Below are 27,170 nucleotides of genomic sequence, written 5' to 3'. Positions count from 1 at the left end.
AATTATGGGAGATTTCTTGTACCCCTCCGTTTGTAGTGTGGTCCTGAAAAATCTCCGTTTGGAGGGTCAAACAGCCCCCCCCCAGCCCCTCCCCTCCAACTCATCAAGAATCTGGACACCCTTACCCCTTCACGTAAATGCACAAAATGGAAGGGTAGGGCTAAAGGGGAGGGGCCAAAGGGTGAATTGGGATTGGGCCACATTCTCTCTCAGGATCAGATCCTTTAACCACTCACTCTTTTCTAAAGACGTGTGTTATTATCATATTTAAAGTTCACCAGTAAAGACATGAGTTCCATTTTTCAGAGCTGTTCCCATCACTTTAATACGCTGTCATCATGTTTAATGGAGGAATTATGATCTGAAATGTTCAGTATTAGTCACAGTCGGGTCCTCAGCCAAAGGTTTTAACAGCGATTTAATGAAAACAGCGTGAGAGCGGAACGTGAAAACAGGTCAAAGGAGGAGATTTATGGACTGAATGTGGCAAAAATGTCACATTAACTCTTTAACCCCTGATGTGTCTGCTGAGCGTTCTATATATAGGATTTATTTAAATATTGTATAAATTCAAGGGTTTGCTCAATAAGAAAAAATTCAAATCGTGCTGATAGAATAGAGCTTGTTCTTTCCATAGACATCTGAGCATGCTCAGTTCACCCCCACCATCTGTGGAATGGGGGTTAAAACACACTCGATTCTTTTCAAAGTTGAAACATCTTCTTCACTAGTAGGAGAGCTTCAGTGCACAGTTTGATGGACAAATTAAAATTTTGGGATTTTTATTTTTTTTACAATTTTTTTTTGAGAATTTCAACTTTGAAATTTGTCCAACTGATTTCTCAGACACTATTCACCCGAGTCTTTTCGAATTTCACACACCCTTTACCACTATGAGAGGTGCAGTGCACAGTTTGATACCGGAATTTAAATTTTGGGATTTTTTCTCATAAATTTTACTTTTTTTGTTTTTTTGAAACAAATTTTTTTTTTTTAAATTTCAGCTTCAACAATTTGTCCAACCAATTTCTCAGACATGATTCATCAAAATTTTTTTTCAAATTTCACACGTTCTTTAGCCTACATGTGCCTATCATGTGTTGGTAATTGTATTTTCTTTTCAGAAACAAAAGAAAAACTAGTGGTTAATTGATTTTCGTTTTAAAATAGAAGAATTAAAATTGAATTTCAAGACGTTTTTCTTTTTCAGTGTCAAAACATAAACCTGATTTAAAAAACAGATTTGATTTTCGTTTTCTCTTTATAATAACAAAAAGGAAAGTTACTACTTGACAGAAATAACCAAAAACTTCCTTCCACACATGAATCAATGAGCATTCAACTCACTAGTGCTTGTGAATGACGGCGTTGAAGAGCTTTCCGTCCCTCCAGCTGGTGGTGAAGTTGTCACAGCGGATGCCCTGGTATCCATCTGTCATCCTCTGAGACCACAGCAGCAGCTTCTCCTTGGCCGTCATGTCCTCGGACTGACCGTTGACCTGGATGTCTGAGATCTGAGACGGCGGAGACAGACGCCATGTTAAAGGAACAAAGGTCAGCGATGGGTTAACGAATGATACTGAGGGAACGGGGAAGAAATGAGTCATTAGTGGAAACCAAAGGATGGTTTGATTCGACACCCAGAGTTAATGTTCCAAAGAAATGTTTGTCTCAGGTCAAATAAAATCTACATCTGTACTCAACTTGTACTGTTTTCCAGTATTATGGGATATTGTCTGACTAATGCTGCCTTCAGGTGCTGTCGGGAAAATTAACCTTTCCATTTGTGTTGTGTTCAAGTCCTGTTGTTGCTGTTGGGAAATTAAAAATGGCTCACTCAAAATTTATTTTGCTACCTGGGTAAAATAGTTTTAGACATGTTAATTTATCTGCTTTTTTTGTCATTTCTTTTTCTTCTCCAATATTGATTCACCAGTAAAACCCAAGAAGTTTGATCAGTAACAGTGGATGGACTCACTGGGTTTATATATGTTAAATAATACATAAAAGGAACCAAAAAAGAATGAAAAAATTACAAAATAATAAATTACTTGGAAAAAATAAGTTAAAAATTAACTAAAATGTAAACAAAAAAGAAAAAAATTAGCAACAAAATTTACAAAAATTAATAATTCAACAAAAATAATAAGAAATATGAAGAAAATAAGCCACAAACTGAACAAAATTTATCAATAAAAATAATAAAATACGTAAGAAAATGGAGAAAAACTATTAATTTTTGCTCATTTTGTTGCTAAAATTAACAACAAAATTAACAAAATGAATAATTCAATAAAATAATAAATAATAGGAAGAAAATAAGCCACAAACTGAACAAAATTTAACAAAAAATGATGAAGTAAGCAAGAAAATGGAGAAAAACTATTAATTTTTGCTCATTTTGTTGCTAAAATTGGAAACAAAATTAACAAAAATTACAAATTCAACAAAATAATAAGTAGGATGAAGAAAATAAGCCACAAACTGAAGAAAATTTAATAAAAAAATAATATATGCACTGAATGATGCACTTATTTCTCTTAAGAAATATCAGTTTTTTCAGGTTATTCAAGTCTTTTTTGTTTCGATTGTTTGTCAGTGTCAATATTTCCTCATTTAACTTTTTTTTTTTTTTTGCACAAAAAGAAAAGAAACATTTGTATTTGTCATTATTTACAGGTTATTATGTTATTATTTTACTAATTCTGATCCGCTTCAGATTAAATTGGTCTGAATGTGGATCCTGATCTAAAATGACTGTGACAGCCCTGTTATAATAAACTATATTTAAAGTCACTATTTAAACCCACAGTCAAACTCCCATGTGTTTGTATTTAATTGAAGTGCATTTCTCCTGTAAATCCATCCAGGATAATCATACTGTGGGATTGGATGCTTGATTAGACGATAAGAGGCGGAGTTTTGCGTCGTCTTTGATGCTCCATGACTCACTCGGACCAAACTGTGTCTGTTTTCGGAGTCTGGGAACTTCATGTCTGCGGGGCACAATAACACCTAATACGACCCGACCACACCTCTGCCGTCTTTAGTTCCCTTGTTCAGCCCTGTCTTTGTAACTTTAACAATTTGATACTTGAGGGTGCGGTCCTGTTCAGCCCTGGCAGCTCTGGGCATGTGCAGGAAAAGCAGGGGTGGATGGGAAACGAACGGGAGCTGAGCATCAACACACCCTCCACAGAGGACTGAGACATAAATGAAGTGGACAAAAGTATGTGGACACGTTGATTCAGGTGTTTGTTTTCTAACAGGGGTCTGGGATAATACAAAACAATAATGACTAATGTCAGAATATAGTTTTATATTATGGGATGGATATCAGTGCATTGGTTAGTTTGGGTTAAATTGTTATCTTTGTTTCCAAAATGACTCACAGATGGTTTAGATTTCATTTCTCTCAACATTAATTTTGTTTTTTTATCCATGACTGATTTTAAATGTTCTTCCTCTAAAAAACAAAATATGAATAAAAAAAAAAATATATAAAATATTTTTCCTGCTCTGACTGTAAATAATAATTTTCTACCACAAGTAACCATTTACTTTCTCTTAACTTGCTCTTAAACTGGACAGTACTTGCTAATCCTTAACCCATGTTAGTGTGTTACATTAACTTCTTAGATGATTAGAATTTGTAATGAGGAGGATTTTCCCAGAGCAGACTGGGCTGTGATTGGACCGGAGCAGATGGAAAGGTCAGCTGATAGGTGCAGATCCCAGAGACAGAGGTGGAGAGCGGTAAAAATAAACGGAAACATCACACTGACTGAGGAGGAGACCTGGAAGTGGAGGATGATGGTCCAGATCAAACCCAGGGTCAGTTTGGGGTTTCCGTCGGCGATGTCATCGTTCCTGATGTTGACCAGCTTCACCTAGATGAAACGGAAAGACAGCCCAAACAGACAACAACATTAATAAACACATGTACAGAAAATAAATATTAATACACATGCACAGAAACCATGTCAAAGATTAACATCAAATATGTGTAGAATAAGGGTGTTTTCACACAGTGTACTCGAGTCCGTACTGTACTTGGATACGTTCACACCTTTCCTGCAGAGGTTGCATTCAACACACACATGCACTGCGGCCTGCGCCCGAGTACGAGTGGGTGTTCCAGGGCTGAAACAGTAGGTGGCAGTGTGGAAGGAATTCTGTCGCTATCCAACAAACGCAGAAATCAGAAGAAGACAACCCTTACCCAAGGGAGTATGTTTGATTCTGACATTGGTGCGGACACAAAAGTGCTGCAAGGCAGCACTCCTGAAAGTTGATGTTTTTTTGCATTTGCGATCATAATTTCACGTCATGTAGAGCTGATCTAACCAGCAAACAATCATAGTCAGTTGGTTCTAGCCATTTTGCACCCTAGCAAGATATGAATTTGCCCCCCCCCTTAAAAAACACACACATGCACACAAACACACACAGTACATATTGGAGGGAGGGGGGGCATGAAGAGGAGGTACATGAAGCATGAGAGGAGATGCACAAAGCAGCCAGCAGTAAACCACATAGAAACATGTATCAAACAGCCAACTAGCAGTAAACCATATAGAAACATTATAAACCATATATAAACATATATAAACCAGTTCAGCAGCAGTAAACCACACAGCTTAGCAGATATCTCATTCTTAATCATCTTCAGTTCCATTATTAGCCACTTGCTTCATTTCAGTTCAGCTAGCTGTTGCTAGTAACATCAAACTTTTTTAACATTATAAAAGGTTCCATCCATCTATAATTGGATTATTTTTCTGCCTCCTCTTCTCTCCTCTTCTAAAACTGTGCAGCTAAGGCCTTGGAAGGCCTTTTCATGGTGATAAACTCTCCATCCTTTACCTGGATGTTTAGTTCTACACCTGTCTGACTGTCATTCAGCTCCACTCTGTCTGTCACTCACACACACAGTGAGCACCGGGTCTGGGAGAGCTCACCTGAGACATTACAGGGGGGGTTGTTGTTGTTGTTTTTTTTTTCTCTCATTTCTTTATTTTAAGACAATTAATGAGAAATTATCATGTTATCAGTTATCAGCCTATGCCATGAACCGGCCCAGCAGCACAGACACGCATACGCACATGCAGGCAAACAGACACATGTACAAATGTAAATGTAATGACACCTCTGATGTTCAAATCCGTCTAGCTGACGTGACCCAGGCAGAACAAACACAGACATGTTGACCACATACACTAAGCGGTGGGAGATACGAACTGCCTCCTGTCTGGTCCAACTTTTTTTTTTTCGTCCTGTCCGACTAGCGATAACTGCAGCTTTTACAAATAGATGGAGTAACAGCAAGGACAGCCAATCACATGTAAGATAGCAAAACCGCAGAGCCAATCAGAGAGTGATAATTAGGTTAGAGGCGGGACTTCTAGCAGAGACAGACTATAACCCTTTGTGTGCCATAATCATTGACTAAACACTACGGACAGCGGTTGGATTGGTAGGGACAACACAGCAGTGGCAGGATATTGGTAGGGACATGTCCCAAGCGTCCCTATGCAATTCTACGCCCCTGCCCTTACCTATCTGTTATCCTGTTTAAGGCAGAGAGAAGCAGAGCCACCTCTGTTGTCCCTGATATATCACTGAATGGTTCGGTCCATTAGGTGAGCCCGTGCTGCGCCGACCCGAAGCTTTTATCAGGAGACAACAGGAGGACTCTCTATGGTCTGGTGGGGATTAAGCCCCTTCCCTTGTCGGAGTGGTGATTAAGTCAGTTCTGAACTCGGGGATGGATCGCATTCATGCGGCAACGTACCGTGCTGGAATACGGGCAGTCCAGACCAAGGACTACTTTCAAATGGACCCGGGTACGGAACCTCGAGCACAGAACGGTTGCATTCACATGGATAAATGAAGTGGAGTTTGGGGTCAAACTGACTCAGATACGGACTGGAGTACACTGTGTGAAAACACCATGACCTTTTAACAGCAGAGGCTGAGTCAGATGAACACCACATACAAGTGATTTTATATGGTGTGTTTTTAACAAGAAAAAACAATTAGAACAGAAGACAATAGATCAGCATACAATAGAACAGAACAGAACAGAACAGAATAGAATAGAATAGAATAGAATAGAATAGAATGTCCTTTATTACCTCTGCCAGGAGGTATTGTGATCGCTTTGGCTTTGTGTGCGTGTTTGTTTGTTAGCAAGATAATTCAAAAAGTTTTGGACGGATTTTCATGAAATTTCATGAAATGTTGATACTGACACAAGGAAAAAATGATTAAATTTTGGTGGTCATCGGGGGGAGGGGGGGACCCACGGGGGGCCCCACTGATCGGCCCTGGCGGAGGTCTGTGCTGTCTTTTCTAGAAAAGCACTCAGAGAGCGCAGACCTCCGCCAGGGCTGATTATTATTATTATTATTGTAAGAACAGAGGTTTATTGTTCAACTTATGGAACATATTTCACATTTTACAGCATTATTGCACAACTAACTAAATCATTGACAGTTTCCCCACGTCAGGGTCCTGGATGTGTTTCATTATTTTGCTGAAACATCCACTTTTGACCTCGATGGAACTGAGCATGTGCAGAAGGAGCATGTGGGCTTATGGAACTACCTGGGCACAGTTCAATGACTTCACACTGACTTTTAATGTAATAAACCACACATGCATGGGCTGAACTTTGACCTCCATCCACCTCTGATGGAAAAGCTGAAGTTAGAGGCTGGACGTTTACCTGCCGGTGTCTGAGAAAGTCAAGAGCGATCTGTACGTTCTGCAGTTTGTGGAATCGCATGCGTCCTTTCTCTCTGGGCTGTGGATGAAACAGAGGAAACACACATGTGATCAGTTAGAACACAGGTCTCAAACTCATGTTCTTTCAGGGGCCACATTCAGCCCAATTTGATCTCCAGCAGGCCGGACCAGTCAAATAATAACATAATAACCTATAAGTAATGACAACTCAGATTTTTTTAGGGCAAAAAATAACATTAAATGATGAAACTACTTCTATCCAATACAAAAAATGATGTGAATAATTGGAAAAAACTGAAATTTCTGAAGAAAAATAAGTACCATGTTATCAATATTATGCCTCAACTTATGATTCATACATATGCATTACAGATCAGATCTACCAAGACACCAAACAGGCAGAATATTGTTTAAATTGCACTTATTTTTCTTTAGACATTTCAAGTTGTTCATATTTGTTCAGGTTATTGACATTTTATTGTTAAAGGATATCAGAATTTAATGATCTTTGCAATAAATCAAAGAGGAAAAAATGGGTGTTGCCATTATTTAGAGGCATAATATCATATTATTTCTCACATTAAACCAAGAGGAACATTTGGAGTCATTATTTCTAGGTTATTATGCTGTTATTTTGACTTTGATGCCCTTGACTGTTAATATCTTCAGGGTAATTTTTGCATTTTGCACTTTGTAAATTCATCCACGGGCCAGACTGAACCTTTTGGCGGGCCCGGATTTGGCCCCCGGGACGCATGTTTGACACCTGTGAGTTAGAACATAAAGATCAGTCAGAGATGATCCATGTACAGGAGGCATCCAAAATTAAGAAGTAAAAAGAAAGAATTGAACAAAAATGATGATATTCAGGGTTAATGAGTCAAACATGGACAATATAAAACACATTTAAAGGCTTTAGGAAGACTGGACTGACGACTGACGGTCTGATGGAAAATATTACAGCATTAGAACCAGAAATATGACTAAGAAAACTGAATTAATTAGTTTTAGCTTTAGAAAAACAAACTAATTTAACCTCATGATAATAATGTACAGTCTTATATGTATTTTATTATCTGAAAGGAATGCAAAAAAAGTCAAATGTGCAGAAAGTGAACAAATATTACAGGAAACTTCATGCCCGTTTTGCAAAAATAAAGGCTGGTCATTCAACAGCAGAGACAGTGTCTGCAGATGAGAAACAACAGAGTCAATGGATGTCTGTAACAACGGAGCAGAGCCAACCAGCAGCAAAGCATGAAAAAAAAGAAAAGAAAAAAAAGAATAATAAGGATAATTATAATAATTAAAAGGCTGACAGTAAATTAAAGCCACTCACCAACCGAACGCTCCTGTCCTCACTTTAGCAATGAAGGAGGGAAGAGAAGGAGAGAGAGAAAAGGAAGGAAGGAGGGGAAGGAAGGAAGGTAGGAAAGAAGGAAGGAAGGAGGGAAGGGAGAGAAGGAAGGAAGGAAGGAGGGAAGAAAGGGAGGGAGGGAGGAAGGAAGGAAGGAAGGAGAGGGAGGAGGGAAGGGAGGGAGAGAGGAGAGGGAGGGGGAAGGGAGGAGTGAAGGGAAGAAGGAAGGAAGGAGGAGGGAAGGGTAGGGAAGGTAGGAAAAGGAAGAAGGAAGGAAGGAAGGAAGGAGGGAAGGGAAAGGAAGGAAGGAAGGAAGGAAGGAAGGAAGGAAGGAAGGAAGGAAGGAAGGAAGGAAGGAGGAAGGAAGGAAGGAGAATGAGAAGCAGAACAGTGTTTGAGATCATTCCACCTCAGGGTCCACAGACGTGTTCAGACTGTGGAGGTTTTCAGATGACGGAGCTGAAGCCATAAACGACAGCAGCCATGAAGCTCAACTCCAGGCACAAAAATATACAAAGAATAAAGAAAAAAAAAGGACAGAACCGAGGAAATGAGGAAAGAGAGGAAATGAATGTTTAACCCTCAGGAGTCAGACTGGATTTTCTGTAATACTTTAGATTTAGCCTTTTTATTTCTCATTATTAAATTGTTTACTTTGTTGTGTCTGGTATCATTTTCATCAGTACATCATCACCTGTGTGATTTTATTTGTATCATTATTTTATTTATTATTATTATTATTATTATTATTATTATTATTATTATTATTATTATTAATTTACTTATGTATTTATTTTTACATTTGACATGCTGTATGGACACACTGAAGCTAAACTCACACAAAAAAAACGGAAATCCCGGAAGGAAAAGGTTAAATTCTTTACTATTTGTCACCAAAAACATGTTGAATGAACCATTTTTATAACTTAGAATGAATATATAAATTGAAAACGTAAAAAAAACCAAACATATTTATCAAATAATGAAGTTATACATAATTGTTCACATGAAAATGCAGGTAACGCCTCAGGAGTTTTAGGAAAACTATATATAACTATATACAACTATGTACAACTATTATAACTATATACAACTATTAGAGTGACATACAATTATATACAACTATATACATTTATTCCAACTATATACAAGTATTACAACTATATATAACTATTCCAACTATATACAAGTATTACAACGTTATACAATTATATAAAACTATTTCAACTGTATACAGCTATATATAACTATATACAGCTATTTCAACTATACATAACTATCGGTATATACAATTATATACAACTATTACAACTATATACCATTATATACAACTATATACTAGTATTCCAACTATATATAACTATTCCACCTATATACAACTATTACAACTATATACAACTATTACAACTATATACATCTATATATAACACCATTCAGCTGTCCTATGATCCCATCCATCTGATTGGTTGATGTAGTTCCATTTTTCCTCCTTTTAATCCTGTTTTTTCTGTCTGTTCCTGAACTAAACCTGATGATAATATTAGTGTAAATTCTGTTTTTATTGTGTATAATGGGTCTGGTTTTACTCGTCCTTTTAACACTTTTGACTTCAGTTTTATTTTAACATTTCCACTTAAACACCAGTGTAAGTAAAGACTGATCTTAAATCAGTTACATTATTTGGACGTGACGGTGTGTTCAGGGACTCCAAAGGGTTAAGGAGTTACAGGGGATGCAACAGAAGAATAAAGAGTATATAATGTGTAGAAGTTAAAAACTGAGGGCATCCATGTACAGTTACAGGTTCAGCTCAGGTTAAGGCTTTGATTGACAGCTTGGATGCAGATGGTTACAGGTTGTTGCCACGGGGACAATATTCACGGTCGATTGAAGGTAAGAACTCCTGGTGTAATTAATTTGATTTAAAGGGTGGAAAATGACTGAGGCAAAAAAAAATAACATAAGACAGAGTTGAAGCTCAGGCCCATCCATAACAAAGGTCAGAGGTCAAAGGTCAAAGGCTCACCAGTGTCTCCCCAGACAGGACCTCCAGCAGGGAGATGAGGTTGTGTCCATCTCGAAGGTCTTCGTACAAGTCTGTGACGTGGCGCTGGGCCTGATGGGAAACACGAAACAGGAAGAGGTGTTTACGGCGTTAAAACGAAGCTGAACACGCTCATTATTTCATCCAATCATTTCACAGGTTTTTGCACAACGTAGCCGTTGTTTACTTGTTTTCACGATAAATGATGTGACTGAACCTCCAACCCTGGTGATATTTCCCACATGACAGGTCAGAAGGAACCACAAGAACCAGGATTTAAGTCAGTGAGGAGAAAAAGGTACATTATATGGACAAAAGTAATTGGACACGTTGAGTTCAGGTGTTTCTTTTCTAACAGGGGTCTGGGATCCAACACAATAATGACCAATGTCAGAATATAGTTTTATATTATGGGATACAAATCAGTGCATTGGTTAGTTTGGGTTCAGTTATTGTCTTTGTTTCTAAACAAAGACTTCCTCTCAATTTCTAAAATATTTTTCATGCTCTGACTGTAAATAATAACTTTTTCTATCACAACTAACCCGCTTCTTTCTTTTTTTATGTGTATTTTGCTCAGTGTGATGCTCTTTTCTCCATTTTTATTCATTTTGAGACTTTTTTGTTCACTTTTTATGCTTGTGTTGCTCATTTGTATTAATTTTGTTTTCGTTTTTGTGTTTGAAAGTTTGTGTCTGTAACTAATGTACTAGGACACTATTGAAAAACAGAGTTTTCATCTCAGTGAGGTTTTCCTGGTTTATAGAAAGGTAATAATAATAATAATAATAATAATAATAATAATAATAATAATAATAATAATAATAAATGTTGTTGCTTATTCTGTTCTGTTCTTTTAACTGTTTGTTTGTTTTTTTTAAATAAAAATCTACTTTCTTCACATCTCACTGAGGAAGAAAAATCTAATATTAAACTTTGAGGATATATTGATGTTTATAAACTATACGGACATAGATATTGGGACACATCATGTCTACAGCTGTAAGATGTCCTGTTCATGAGGATCTAAGATAAAAACATCAATATTTCCTTAAATTTAAATGGGAGTTTGAAGAAAGTAGATGGTTAGCAAAAAAAAAAAACAACCCACACTGTAAAATGAACAGAATAAACAACAAAATAAAAAAAAAAAGAAGAGCAACACAAACCTAAAAAATGAACAAAACCAGCCTTAAAATGAACAAAAATGAAGAAAACAGCATCATAATGAGCAAAATACACACAAAAAAGAAAGTAGGTGGTTAGTTGTGGTAGAAAATTATTATTTACAGTCAGAGCAGGAAAAATATTTTATAAATTTAGAGGAAGAACATTTAAAACCATAGTCATAGATTAAAAAAAAAGAGAAAATCAATGTTGAGAGAAATCTATCACCATCTCTGAGTCATTTTATAAACAAAGATAATAATTTAACCCAAACTAACCAATGCACTGATATGTACCCCATAATATAAAACTATATTCTGACATTCGTCATTAGTGTTTTGGATCCCAGACCCCTGTTAGGAGAGAAACACCTGAATCCAACGTGTCCCATTACTTTTGTCCACATAGTGAACTTTTCTAAAGGGTTGGGCATCGGATTTGCATTCTTTACTTTCTTCTGAGCTTTTTTTTTTCTGCAGGAGTACAACTCGACACAGGTCAGGAATTCATCGCCGTAAGCAGCCAAGCCTGACACTGAGTAAAGATGCTAAATGGAGGCTGTCATCTCTGACAAATGATGGATGAAACCATCAGAAAAAACAAAACAAAACAAAAAAAAAAAACAGCATCTGTGCGGTGAAACGTGCCCTGGTGAACACAAACTGTGAACAGAAGTCCAAAAGGTGGCATCAAAACTCCCAACAGCGTGTTTTTTTTGTAAAGGAGGTGCATTCAGGTGACGGTGGGAGGGGCTATAAAACAGACATGGGGGGGTGGAGTCTCCATGCAGGAGGAATCATGACCGGTTCTGCTGAATGGACCGGTACCTACCTTTACCCACCAATGCTGAGGAGAGGAAGAGGATGGAAGATGAAGGAGAGAGGGATGAAAACAGTAATGGATGGAAAAGGAGAAGACCAGAGGAATTAATTTTACCTCAAATAAACATAGTGATTAGAATGAGTCTGTTTACATGACCAGAAAAATCCAAATAATAAGCAGATCTTAAAAAAAAAGCGATAATCATAAACCCTGGTTTAGATGTTTTGGTCCATTATCGGTTTTATTTCAGAGTACATACGAACATATACGATCTGTATGCTGCACATATTTTCTTTGACGTTATTCTGTTGCTGCTTCGACCGTTGAATTTCCCCGCTGTAGGACCTTCAATCTGTAAAGTTTCTAATAGTGATGATAGAATTAAACTTCCTGTTATTGTCTTTACGACAATAGTTAGTTACGTAACTTTCATTTTCTATGATTTTAATTGTTTTTTTTTTACACATGTGCAGATGTAACAATGAAATACATCAGATTAATTTGTATACATGCAGGAAGATAAGATAATTTAAGATAATTTAGGATAAGATAAGATAATTTAAGATAAGATAAGACAAGACAAGATAAGGTAAAATAAGACAGGATAACATAATTTAAGATACGACAAGATAAGAAAAGGTAAGGAAAGATGGTATCATTTAAGATAAGAAAGATAAGGTAAAATAAGATAAGACAGATAATATAAGAAAAGATAAGGTAAGATAAGACAGGATAACTTAAGATAATTTAAGATAAGATAAGGTCATTTAGGATAAGATTGGATAAGATAAGATAAGAAAATTTAAGATAAGACAGGACAAGATAAGATCATTTAAGATATGATATGATAAGATAATTTAAGATAAGATAAGACAGGTAGATTGCTGCTGTTTTCTAATTAAACAGATCAGATGATCCTGTTTAAATGATCACTTAAATAATGGGATCATAATGGTGTCAGTATTGGTGTGGATGTAAACGGGCTCAGTGTTCTGGTCCAAATGGATCAGAACCAGTGTATCAGCATGTATTTAATCCAGGTTAAACCCAGGTGAGCGCTGCCTCTGCCCTCTAATGGAATGACAGTACATTTATGGTACAAGTTCCAACAGCGTCTGGTTTATGTTGGCACTGACTTCAACACAGTTATGACCCACTGACTGCAGATCAGATCCACTGACTGCAGATCAGATGGATGCACTGACAGTTACCACGGCGACCACCAGGGTTCACTGTCTACACATGCATGAGCAGCACCATGGAGCCACCTGAGAACTGTTGAACCCATCCTGCAGACACAGGTTTAAACTGATGATCCATGTCTGTGTCTTAGTTTACACTGAAGAAGGACTGAGCAGGGCATGATGGGAAATGTCTGTTTGCACTTTCCTTATGTCTTTCTTCTTCTGGACTGACAGATGCTGCATTTGAACACTTATTTCATCAGACATGACCTTAATGTTTTCAACAATCTAACACGTTTTCAGGGTAAAAAGGAATTAGTATTTTTACTGGTTAAAAAGCTCTTCTTCTTCTTCTTCTTCTTCTTCTTCTTCTTCTTCTTCTTCTTCTTCTTCTTCTTCTTCTTCTTCTTCTTCTTCTTCTTCTTCTTCTCATTATTACTACTTACATAAATTCTTACTTGTATATTGTTGTTATGACTATTACCATTATCACTTTATTATAATTATTATCCTATTATTAAAACTGAATATCTAGTCTAGTCTAGTCTAATGTAATCTGATCTAATCTAATCTAATCTAGTCTTGTCTAATCTAATCTAATCTAATCTAATCTAATCTAATCTAATCTAATCTAATCTAATCTAATCTAATCTCATGGTCGTCCATCACCTCTCTGAGGCCTTGGTTGCTGCTCAAAGGTGGATGATAAACTACAGATGCTTCTGAGGGTCATAAAGCACTGCTTTGCTTTTCTTTTCCTTTCCTTTTCAGTGTGTAAACCATTAGTGCATGTATCTGACAGCCTCTTATCTGTGGCCCTCCCCTCCTCTGTGTTCCGTGGCCCTCCCCTCCTCTGTGACCCCCCCACCCCCACCCCCCCTTTGGAAACCCCCACCCGGAACATGCCACAGGTGTGACTTCATGTTGACTTCACCTGCATTCGTCTGAAACTGATCCTTTCACTGACAGACCTGAAGTGTTTGGACGATGGAGAAACAAGGCTCCAAAAGAACAGCTATATGTTCTGACGTCCTGTTCTGTCTTCGACACAATATAAAATGATTTACAGAGAACAGGAAACGGCTCAGCGTCCTTTTACGGCTCCGCACCGCTGAACCCGCCCCCCCATTGGTCTGCCCCCTTACGGTCCGCCTCCACCAAACCGAGCATGAAGACATTAAATCAGTTTAACATCAGGTTCCAACAGCTGATAGTATCACAGCCAGAGAGGAAGACAGGAGGGTTAGAACTGAGTTATAGAATAGAATAGAATAGAATAGAATAGAATAGAATAGAATAGAATAGAATAAAATAAAATAATATTGAATAGAAGAGAAGAGAATAATATAGAATAGAATAAAATAGAAAAGAATAATATAGAATCAAATATAATAGAATAGAAGAAAATAATATAGAAGAGAACAGAATAGAATAGAATAGAATAGAACAGACTAATATAGAATAGAACAGAACACAATAGAACACAATAGAATAGAAAAGGCTTTCCTGTCATTGTTTGTACAATGACATTAGCAGTGCTTTTCCAGTCAGTGCAATAATATAAAAACAAATAAACAATACAATTAGAAAAACTGAAAAATATGGTAAGAAAAAAGAATATAAAATTTCACAAAAGTAAAATAAGACTCGAACTACATAAAAAAAAACACATAAAATATGAATAGACACAGTATTTATAATATTAACAGTATGATAAATATGAACAATATTAACAGTATGTACATCTATGAAGTCAAGTCTATATAAAACAATGCATTTATATTTGAATAAATATTGGATTGTTGTTGCTGAATAGAAGATTATTGCACGACTTATTGCACATAATTCACATTTTACGGGGTTATTGCACATTATTGGAAATGACTGAACGGGAAGAAACACCAAAGTTGTTAGTTTGACACCAGAGTTATTAGTTTATGGTGGTTTTAATATGAGAATCAGACACTTTCCAGAACATTCATTTCTCCCTCTGTCTACCATATTACTCTAAATGCTTCTTCTCCACACATGAATGCCAGTCTTGGGGCTCCACCCACATCTGCGTCTGTGTTGCACATGTGCTACCGTTGGCCTCAACCACCGAGGGTCCTGGATCCAGACCAGAATTTGGCTTTTGAGAAGGAGCTAAGTGAGTCCAGATGCCCATGACTCACCCCCCAAACTGACGGAGAACATTTAAGAGCCACTACTATGTTCTCATCCATCGGTAGCAGAATATGCTGCATATTCATGGAAAGGAAAACACTCTGTGGGCTAACGTTTTCCCTCTTGTTCCATTTTAGAAAACAAAAAAAATGAATGGGCCAATGTCTGTTGGCGTGAACGAACAATAATGTGGAATCACTTAATGTCGTGAGGTTGTAAATGTTTCACTGCCCGTGGGAGTTTCCTGGAAGAGGAGGGTTTTAACTGCCCTGTAGATGGGGGTTTACGATAGAACGGCTAATTTTTCACCCTTAACCTTCCAGTACCCAGGTGAGCATATTACGCACACTTTGCACTTCATGTTATAAACAGTCATAATCGTTAGCCTCATAGTATAATTGTCTAAGTCATATTGTTTCAGGTCGTAGCCAATGATGCAAAATGTAGCGGTAGTGTTAGTATAATACATTTACGCAATTCAGCTGAAAATATAACTTCTATGATCTCAGTGGGAGTTTTCTGATTAAATAAATGTGAATTAAAAATGCGTTTTATTCACATTGTCGATTTCCACAAAAAAAAAAAAAAAACCCATCACATTATGTTATTTCATCAACAAAAAAATCATCAAAAATTAAGAAAAAAACTCAAAATATCACAAAAATGTTGGAGTATTGATAAAACAAAGTAAAATTTAACCTTCCAGTATCTGGGTGAGCACATTACGCACACTTTGCACTTCATGTTATAAATAGTCATCATCGTTAGCCTCATAGTATAATTGCTTAAGTCATATTTTTTCAGGTTGTAGCCAATGATGCAAAATGAGGCAGCTGTGTTAGTTTAATACATTTACGCAATTTGGCCAAAAATGTAACTTCTCTGATCTCAGTGGGAGCTTTCTGATTAAATAAATGCAAATTACAAATGTGTTTTCTTCACATTCTTGATTTACACATATAAAATCCCATTTTGTTATATTTCATCAACAAAATTAAATATTACATATTTACATATTAATGTATCTTGTAAATGAATTGTTGATCTTAACTGTTTGTAATAATTTTGTAATAAAATTGATTGATTGATTGATTGATTAAAAAACACCAAAAATCAAGAAAAAACTCAAAAATGTTTCTGGGTACAGTTAGAGTACTGATAAAAACAAGTACAATTTAACCTTCCGGTATCTGGGTGAGCATATTACGCACACTTTGCACTTCATCTTACAAAAGGTCATATTATTTTTTCACAATTTCTTTTAGGTCAGAATTCAAAAGTTGTTCATTTTTGCATGATTTTTTAAAATGTCACCCATCCACTAAAATAAGTACATTAGAAAATTTTTTTAATTCCTACACTAACACCCTTGTACCAAGTGAGTAAAAAATGCCCATTGACATATGTTAGCGTTTAATGTAACACAAAAAATAGCAATGTATATTAACCTATGTTGGTGTTGATCATTAAATCAGGCCTGAAAACATTATTGTTTACTGCAGCTTTCCCTTAAACGCTTAAATAATGTCTTTTAAATGAGCTTTAAAATCACATTTTATCGCTGATGATTTGAATTTCTATTTTAATTTTTAACTTTCTCTCATCTTAAATGTATTTTTATGCCTCTCCTGTGATGCTTTTATGTAAAGTACTTTGAATTGTCCTGTGCATGAAATGTGCTATACAAATAAACTTGTCTTGCCTTATGCCAGGATGAAAAAAAAAAAACAACAAAACACAAATTTTTATGTAGAATATTGGGAAAAGGGGGTTTTAGTTCTTTTTGCATCAAAATTATGGTTAATTTCCATAACAAACATGGCATTTAAAGGGTTAAAAAATATGTCAATTATTGAGTATTTGGTATTTTTGTTTATGGCTCAAGGTGATGAAATACAAAAAAAAAAAAAAAAAAAGTAAAAACATTAAAAAACAAACTGTTAAAACATTTTGACATTACTCCAGTACTGTTCATATTAGGCGCTTCTGCTGGTTAAAGGGCTTCTGTGGGCGGATACCGAAGGGTTAATGAGAAAGTCCAGAGTGAGGAGGTGGGTTTGTTTGGCTTCAGCCCGTCATGACCTGTTTACCTCCATGAATGTGTGATGTACTGAAGGTCTTTCAGGGCTTTAGTCTGAGGTCAGTGAGAATGGACGGACGCTGATGGAGGCTTTACACAGTCGGAGCTGATGACGGACAAACCTCACCATCCCAGAGCAGTGATGCAGGAGCTAATTAGTGTGTTTATTACAGCTGTGTCAAACAACACACAGCTGAAGGATGGATGACCGCAGAGGTAAAGGTGTCATTTAGGAGAATAAACCTGCATTCTCCTGCTGCAGTCGACTGTTTATTCACAGCTGGGTCTGTCTATGAAACAAAATATGGAGCCTTTTTCACACTGCGTGAATATGTTACCCGCGGAACTGGAACTTTAAATCCATTTTAGGTGTTTATATTGTTAATGACCTGTTTATTTACTTATTTATTTTCTATCTTTCTTTAACGGTACCAGAATGCACTGTCTTGACTGTCTTTTTATACATGTCTTGTTTGTATTACCTTGTTTTTTTGTTTTTTTTGTTTGTTGATCGTGTCTGGTGTCAATCTCTGTATCATGAATACATTACTTGAAATTCTAAACGTTTTACTTGTTAAATGAAAAGTTCTACAAATGTTGAAAAGTTCTATAAACCAAGTAAAAAAACAAAAAAACAAAAAAACACAACCTTTAGATCAAGGATGAATTTGGGAAATGTTAAAATTACACTAAGATATTAATCACTTTAGTTCAGGGGTCACATGCAGACCAATTCAATTTCCAGTGGGTCAGATCAGTAAAATACTACCATAATATCCAATAAACTCCAAATTTTCACCTTGTAAATGGGTGTTTCCATGAAACTGGGTTTATTTTAGTATCTGTCACTTTTCCATCTTTTTAGACCCAATAATAAAAGGTAAATGTAGACATATTGTCACCCAGGATGGACCTAATGATGACCTCAGATAAATGCAAAAAAAATTATACTCTTCCTCTAAGCCATCCCATAATTAATGAATTTATAATCAAATATTGGGTCCAAAAAGAGGACCCAAATATGGACATTAAATCTCCCTAGCTGTCAGTGCATTAGATGTGAAAACATGTGTGTAAATGGTCTTCTATAGACTCTAAATAAAGACACTGTGTTCAATGTGTGGATCCTAGTGGTTTTTCTAATCCACACATGTGGGTTTTTCATCAATCTCAGTCTCATTCTAGGTTTGGTGTGGAACCCATTGTGTCCACTGGCATTACATGCGGAACTTGAACATTTTAACACTAATAAATCGCAAGTGATTTTACAACAGCAGCCATTTTTGTGAAACACTGCCTTGAATATTTACTTCGATTCCCAAAATGCACCTGTGAGACAATAAAAAGATATTCAAAAAAATACTAGCAATTTTCATGTCCTTTTGACCGTGTTACATGCAGATTCTGGTATAAAAATAATATAAAAATGTATTTTATCTGAAAAATAGTTTCTCTTTTATCTCAGTAAATATTTATTTTTAAAATAGACCTAAAGTTCTTCCAAACCTGCTTCATAACATTTATCTACATCTGGTTTGAATTTTCAGTGTCTCCATGTCCTGTTTTTAGGACCAGTTCCATCGAAGCACCCATCTGTATTCTAATCCAGTGGTTCCTAAACTTTTTAAACTTTTTTTCCTTGTGTGTTTTTTTTGTCTTCTCTTTTTTGTGTTTAATAGGTCTATAGGTCTCTGGTATAATTATATATTTTTTTGTATTGTGTTTGTGTGGTCCCTTATGTTTAAGTACATGTTTATGTAAATGTATCCTACTATAATGGACGTTTCTGTGCCCAAGGCGTATTTGTCCGATCGATGTCACGCTGTTGCACCACGGGAGGGCGCTATCGTACAATGGCACCACGGGTACAATGCCGCTAGTAATTTAAAATTAGAAAAAAAAAAAAAAAAAAAAAAGAAAAAGAGGAAAAAATCCTCCTGGGAAGTCTTTTGAGTGAATTCCAGTTTCCAAACCTCCAGGAGATGTTCGATCCCTTTATTTAAATTGGGAGAAACAGCACAAGTTAAACAAAAAACCAGACAACTTACCACTAAATAATTCTCTTATTAGGTGTCTGAGTTTTTTTTCCTTAACATCCACAAATAGAATTTTCACAACCTCGAACAGGACAAAGCCTCGTGCCCCCCCGGGATCTCTGGCGCCCCCCTGAGGGTTTGAGAACCACTGCTGTAATCTCCTAAATCCACTGTAAACCCAAACACTATCCTCATAAAACCATAAAACCATAACCCCCATGTTCTAATCAGTTTATGTGCTTTTATTCTGATCTCAACCTGTTCATATCCGAGCTGCAGCTTTAAACCATGTGAGCCATGATTCACTGAGTAAACATGTGCACTTTCATTCTGATGTCCAGATGACAAAGAGGAGAACATTTAACCTTTGATTCCTACTGTGGTTGTTCTGTGTGAGAGCGTGTGTTCAGAGGGGTTTTGTTGTTGTTGCGTTGTTTCAACATAAAGGAAAAGCTCGTACCTTCATCAAATGCTTGTTCACCCATTTTGTGAAGGTCTTTTTCTGAACTCGATCCCGTTCATCTGCAAAATCAGAAAAGAGAACATCAGACACAGTTAGAGAACATACGCCCTTATTTATAAAATGATCATCGTAGAAGTTCTGACAAACATGACGATGTTTTCAAGGACAAGCTGAGGGTGAGAACCATTAAGAAACAACTGTCAAAACAAGTCTAGAAAAGTGACAAAAATAGAAGCTGTTGTTTTGTCTAAAGTTATTATGGGATGTTCTTATCGTTGCTTAGTTGCAGTTTGTTGATCCACAGTTCAGACTAAACTGTGACAGTTCTGACCTTGTTTGTGGGATTCAAACAGATAAAGGAAGGCGTTGGGTATCACCTGGTGTTAAAAAGATGTACAAGTATATGCTGTGTGTGTAGGTGTGTGTGTGTGTGTGTGTATATACATACATATATATATATATATATATATATATATATATATATATATTTAAATGTGTGTGTGTGTGTACATATTTGCATGTGCACACGTGTTATTGTATTATGTGTTTATGTAAATTATATTATATTATATGTGCTTGTAATAATATAAAGGCAGAAACATGTGGGTCACTTCAGGGTCACATTCAGTTCAGACTCAAAACTGATAGAAGTCACATTTAATGTGGAATATGAACCAACACACAAAAAATCGGATTTCACCAAAAAATCCAATTTGTGCATTAAGACCTGCTGTGTGAACGTAGCCTTAGATGACTGAAAGCTGATGTAAACTTATACACTATGAAAGTAAACCCCCCCCACCCCCCCACAGACACCAGCATGGTGTGGTCTGAGTTGAACAGAAGCCTCAGTAGGTGGAAACATTGGTCCTGACTGTGCAGACCTGCATGTGAGTCAGCCCACATCAGATCCATTCAGCATCAGCAGATGTTCAACTACTGTCTGGAAGGTCACGTCTCCGTCTACGACACCTGAACACAACGACTCACGACAAGACCTGCTCCATCGCATCGTAAAAAACCAAATGTTGTCAAGTGTGAAGACATGGTTAAAGTATTGTGAGTGCAATTATCCAACAAGAAACAACAAGATCTTGGGATGAAACACACCCTCTAACACAACAAACCCTCCGTCGGCCGCCTGCTGCAGCGTTCCTGTCGGAGTTAATAGGTACTGAAAAAAACCACAAGGTGTGTCGGTGCAACTTTACAAGGTCGGTCGTGTTTTCTGATCGCAATCTGTTTGATCTAAAGTAGGGATGCCAAAGTCATTTTTCTCATTTTCAGGAGTCCCATTCAGCCAAATTTAATCTGAAGTGGACCAGACCAGTAAAATAATAACATAATAATATACAAATAATGACAACTCCAAACTTTTCTCTATGTTTTAGAGCAGAAAAGTAAGTTTAAGTTAAGTTTATACTTCTTCCTACTCCTTTTCTTGCAAAATTAAGATTTGCACATACATGAAGATAGATTCTGTTCATTTAAATGTTATTTTGTTTTTGTCTTATTTTGCTTTGTTTTGTTTTATTTTGTTCCTTTGCATGTTCGAAATAAATAAATAAATGAATTATTAAAGAAATAAATAAAATAAATGTAAAAAAAGTAAATTTACATTATGAAAATGTTTACATCTACAGCCTATCCTTTAAAACTGTGAATAACATGAACAAACTGAAAAAATAAGTGTAATTTTATTAATATTCTGTCTAAGTTTATCATTTACACATGTTTATTATAACGTACAGATCACAGTGGATCTACCAATACATAAAATATTTAATAACAGGCAGAATATTAGTAAAATTGCACTTCTCTTAAGACATTTCAGGTTGTTCATATTTGTTCAGGTTATTCACATTATACTTTGTTTTGGTGTAAATACATGAAAATGTTTACATGTGGGTGCTTCTTTGAAACTGGTCCCTAAAAACAGGACAGAGGAGCTAAAAAAAACAAAACAAAAAAAACAAACAGGTGATGATAAGCATATCCAGTTACTGAAAGGTGTGCAGGATCCAAAAAAAACCCCAAACAAACAGTGGATGAAAGAATCAGATAAGGTCTGAACAACCTGTGAGCTCAAAAAAAAAATTTATTTACCACAAGTAGTGACGTTTCGAGCCACAGCCCTTCATCAGATGAACGACAAGTATAAATAAAATAAAAATAAAAATTCAAACTAGATGTAGACGAATGTTATGAAGCAGGTTTGGAAGCACTTCGGGTCTATTTTAAAATAAATATTTACTGAGATAAAAGAGAAAGTATTTTTTTAGATTATTATTATATTATTTTTTATTTATTTTATTTATTTATTTATTATTATTATTATTATTATTATTATTATTATTATTATTATTATCCTGGGGGGAAATACGTCTACATTTACCTTTAATTATTGGGTCTAAAAAGATGGAAAAGTGACAGATACTAAAATAAACCTAGTTTCATGGAAACACCCATTTACAAGGTGAAAACATTGGAGTTTATTGGATATCATGGTAGTATTTTACCGATTTGACCCACTTGAAAATTAAACTGGTCTGCATGTCACCCCTGAACTAAAATGAGTGTTAATATCTTAGTATAATTTTAACATTTCGCAAATTCATCCCTGATCTAAAGGTTGTGTTTGTTTGTTTGTTTTTTTTTACTTTATTTATAGAACTTTTTAACATTTATAGAACTTTTCATTTAACAAGTATAACATTTAGAATTTCAAGTAATGTATTCATGAGACAGAGATTGACATCGGACATGATAAAGAAACAAAAAAAAACCAAAACAAAAAACAAGGCAATACAAACAAAACACGCATAAAAAGACAGTCAAGACAGTGCATTCTGGTACCGTTAAAAAAAGAAACAAAGAAAATAAATAAATAAACAAAACAGCTCAATAACAATATAAACACCTAAAATGGATTTAAAGTTCCAGTTCCGCGGGTAACACATTCACACAGTGTAAAAGAGGCTCCATATTTTGTAAAATGTGTTGATAGAGTTATTTAAGGAGCTAAAGGTTGTGTTTTAATGTTCATTTCACACAGAACTAGAGCCGACATGTGAGGTTTTTTTATTTTTACTCCACACCACTTCCTGTCCTCCCTGTCCCTTCTACAAAAGTAGACGTGGACACAAAGTCCTCTGTCTATCTTATCAGAGTTGATGTTGTTGATCTAACCATCGGCATAGTTACACACCCACTAATGACGAGCAGTGATTCAACGCCTGGAAAAAAAAAAAAAAAAACCAGCCCAAAGGCGACATCTGTTTTCTCAAGAGCATGTCTCCAGTGACTTCTGCAAATTGTGTTGTGGAAGTGCATTGCCATGGAAACCCCCATAGACACTGACAGACCTTTGACCCCCCTCCATACATCATATAACACTGGAGCCGTCCATCAACATGCCACCTTCGAGGCTCTACTTCCTGTCAAGTGTCGCAAAGGAGAAGAAGCGTGTTGACAGGTTGACAAACGTCCATCACATGGTTTTCAGAGCGTTCTTACTTTTAACTGAACCTGGTGTGAAACGCCACCAACGCCGGCCGACCGGTCGACTGAAATGTCACCAGACGCAAACCGGTTCCAGAGAAATGCGGAATTTACATCTGTAACTGGAGCGGAAATGGGTTGTTGTTAATGCTGGTATGGATTCAGAATGGAACTAAGATGATTAACCCTTCGATACACGAGTGTCTGGACCAAAACACTCTGCAAAAAATGGGTTAAAATTGACTCATGTTCAAATCATTGTGTTTTTATGCAATTTTTGTTATTTTTCATGTTAAAAATAATAATTTCTGTTATATTTCAGTCTACAAAAGAATGATTTCTTGTTTGAAATATGATTTTTGTTTTTAAAAAACCTTTTTAAAAAGTCTCTTTTCCATTGACCCTCAAATTGTGTGACTATAATCCAATCCAATCCAATCCAATCTAGTCCAGTCAAGTCCAGTCAAGTCCAGTCAAATCCAATCCAATCCAATCCAATCCAATCCAATCCAATCCAATCTAGTCCAGTCAAGTCCAGTCAAGTCCAGTCAAATCCAATCCAATCCAATCCAATCCAATCCAATATAGTCTAATCCAATCCAGTCCAGTCCAGTCCAATCCAATCCAATTTTATTAGTAATGCACTTTGATAGAACCACAGAGGACCAAAGTGATGTACAGAAAAATAAATAAAAACCAAAATAACAGAGTAAAATTTTACTCTAAGAATATAACTTAACTAAAAATGTACCTAATGGAAAAATTACAATTTTGTCAAACCCTCGTTTTTCAATTAAAAGTTTTTGGCAAGAGGTGGTTTTTCGGGCGTAACGCAAATGGTATAATCACGCAAAACTCCAATGGAAAGACCCTTTTCTGCAACTAGAGTCACACGATAAAAAAAAAAAAAAAAAAACGGATGTTGACGGACATTACAACAAGAGAAGAAGAGTTTTAAAAGAAACGTGTAGCGGTATATGTGGACACACCAGGAAACCTAATCATTTTTTAATTTAGTACAAGATAGAGGGGTAATATATAATAATAATAAATGTATCTGTAAATCAACACCATATTTACATTTGTCTCAGTGTTTATGGAATGACTTCTCGTGTCATCTCCCAATAATTAATAAACAAATCATCGCATTTGTGGTTTAATGGAAAAACAGACATAACACACTTCTGTTTTTTCAACATTTAGTAAATATGGGCAAAGTTTTGCGCAGATGTCCAATGGAAAAGTGAGTAATTTTAAAATCGTTTTTAATTGATTTGAAATTGATTTGATGTGATTCTTTGTTATCAACAGTATACATTATATTAGCCGATTAGCCAAGTCATGTAAAATTAGGGTAAGATGATATAAGCTCAGCTTCTTCCTTCTCCTTTTCAGACATTGAGTTTTGTTAAAAAGCCACAATGAAATGATTATACATTTGTATGATATTTATTTTCTTTTTTGGTTGATTTACTTCCATATTTTGGAGTGCCCTGAATTTCTTTTGCCCACTTATGTTCAAAATAAAGTCTATTTATATCTATATCTACAAATGAAAGTATATCTAATATATAATATATAGCATATAACAGTAATAGAACAACGAAAACATCCAATTAGTGAGTCAGTCCTTTGGCTTTACTGTTGAATGACTCAAAGGTTTAGATGTAATTCTACTGTAAATGAATGTGGGTCATCTGGACCCAAATATGGAAGTTTGGGGTAGTAATACGAAAACTACAATTTTATGAACTCTATAAAACATAAGGCATCTCAAAATGGATCAAGGAGGTGCTCTATTTTCTCAAACTGGAAAAAATTTGATTGACTTTCGCTGGAGCCTCGAACACATTTAAACAGACATGGACTCCTTTTCTGATCTGCGTTAATAATACAACCTGTCATGTTTGTGTTGACTGACTATTGTATTATACAGTATTGGTGTGCCTTAGCAGGTCTGATTTATCATTACCATTATAATTTTTTATTTTTGTTTGTTTTTTTGTCTTTCTGGTAACATTTAAAGTGGGAATTTTGTACTTCAACTTTGTGTTTATTTGTTTATTTTTGTTCCGCATGTTGTTTGTCTGTTTGTTTGACTTTCGGACTAACAACGAAACTATGTTCTTTGTTTTTATATGTGAAAAACCCCAATAAACAGTAGACTTAAAAAAAAAGAAAAAAAAAAAAAGAAAAAAAGAAAAGCTAAACTTTAAAAGGCATGATGTCAATAATATGCTTTTTGAGGAATACCTGGAATTGGAAGAAAACAACCTGACCGGGTCTAAGGGTTAATAAGAAGAATCATAAAAAAAATACATTAACTGAGCACAGATTTATGAAGAAATATAAGACGCCATGCAATGAAACACATCATCCTCCAAAGTCCAAGACAAGACAAGACTTTAACCACCATGAGTCACTCATCCCATAACACATCCACGCTACAAGACAGAAAAAAAAAAAGAAAATGTGAATGGGCTTTGCTGACCAATACAGAAAGAGGAAGCTGCTGATGCGTTCGAAAAGGGGAGTTCCCTCCTTTACCCTCCTCAGACCCAGGACTTGTCAGCAAAGTACCAGCTTTGTTTGTTTTTTATTAAATAAGCACCTCTATTGGAAACATCATGATGCAACAGTTTTTTCAGATGCAGTTTTTAAAATTTTTATAGAGTGTCCTTTGTGGTGGACAGTTTTCTTTTCTTTTCTTTTTTTTGTATAAAGTTGTGAAACTCTTGTCCATAAATGTGGACAGTGGGTCTGAGGAGGTTAAGAGAAACCCTGGACAGGACGATCCAGTCCAGTCCACATTCACAGTCACTTATTCCAACAATAGAAGCATCTGTTAAAAACCCATAATTCACCTGGAGATCTGACACAGGAGCTTCACCGCAGTCCAACATAAAGTCCAAAACCCTGAACTTTAACCAGCTCTGACTTTACAGAACACACTCCTCTGTGCTTTTCCACACATGGGAACCAATACATTAACATCAGAGCTCTCATTTAAAGCTGATTTTTGTAGATTTTTACCTTTCCTGCCGTCTGTGGCCTTTAGCATCCCCTGGTAAAACACGTCCTCTGAGGGCATCCTGTCTCGACCCATGCTGTCATTGGACATATTCCTGAACCTCTGCTGTTGTGAGGTCATTGTCACTGCTTTGTCAATCAGAAAAATATCCTTAACGGGTTCGTCTTTGTAGGTTCTGGTGCTTTTCTGTGTCCCCCGGCCTCAGTTTGGTCCAAAAGTCTGCAGTCCTGTGGTCACAATCCACTCAGCGCTTCACTAAACCTATGATTTCTCTCTCCTTTGCTGCTTCTCAGCCTCCTCTCTCTCTCTCTGTGATTGGGTTGCCTCTGCCCTTCCTTTCTTCCTTTTTTTTTCCTTTTCCTTTCACTCTATTCCTTTCATACTAAACGGTGCCTGTGGGCTACGAAGTCTGGGCCTGTCCTAGTGCGTGATGTGTGAGTGTGTATTTAGTGGACACGGTTGTGGGTAGGGCTCTGAAACACACCCCTTCCTCTCACACTGTGCCATGTTTTGCTGAGGAGGGGGGGGGCGTGGAACGAGGTGTGGTTCTGTAACCTGCACCCGACGCT

The 27,170-nt window shown here is 36.2% G+C and overlaps 1 protein-coding gene across 5 annotated transcripts in view; it reads right to left on the bottom strand.

Moving 5' to 3' along the window:
- Positions 1-998: 998 nt before the first annotated feature.
- The window catches only part of LOC115436144 (nuclear anchorage protein 1-like), a 68,581-nt gene continuing 42,409 nt past the window's right edge, over positions 999-27,170 (bottom strand). For 3 of the 5 annotated variants that reach the window (XM_030158903.1, XM_030158906.1, XM_030158907.1), the window contains 6 exons: positions 20,067-20,128; positions 12,150-12,164; positions 10,134-10,223; positions 6,731-6,808; positions 3,786-3,890; positions 999-1,514 (listed from right to left, as the gene is read on the bottom strand). In XM_030158903.1, coding sequence (XP_030014763.1) covers positions 1,347-1,514; positions 3,786-3,890; positions 6,731-6,808; positions 10,134-10,223; positions 12,150-12,164; positions 20,067-20,128 — 518 coding nt within the window. In that variant the 3' untranslated portion in view covers positions 999-1,346. The remainder of the gene's footprint in view (positions 1,515-3,785; positions 3,891-6,730; positions 6,809-10,133; positions 10,224-12,149; positions 12,165-20,066; positions 20,129-27,170) is intronic. The other 2 variants (XM_030158904.1, XM_030158905.1) reach the window with 2 other exon arrangements.

The sequence above is a fragment of the Sphaeramia orbicularis genome, chromosome 16 (assembly GCF_902148855.1).
Source record: "Sphaeramia orbicularis chromosome 16, fSphaOr1.1, whole genome shotgun sequence".
Classification (NCBI taxonomy): domain Eukaryota; kingdom Metazoa; phylum Chordata; class Actinopteri; order Kurtiformes; family Apogonidae; genus Sphaeramia; species Sphaeramia orbicularis.
The sequence above is the reverse complement of the archived record's forward strand: the minus strand, read 5'-3'. Positions and strand labels throughout refer to the sequence as shown.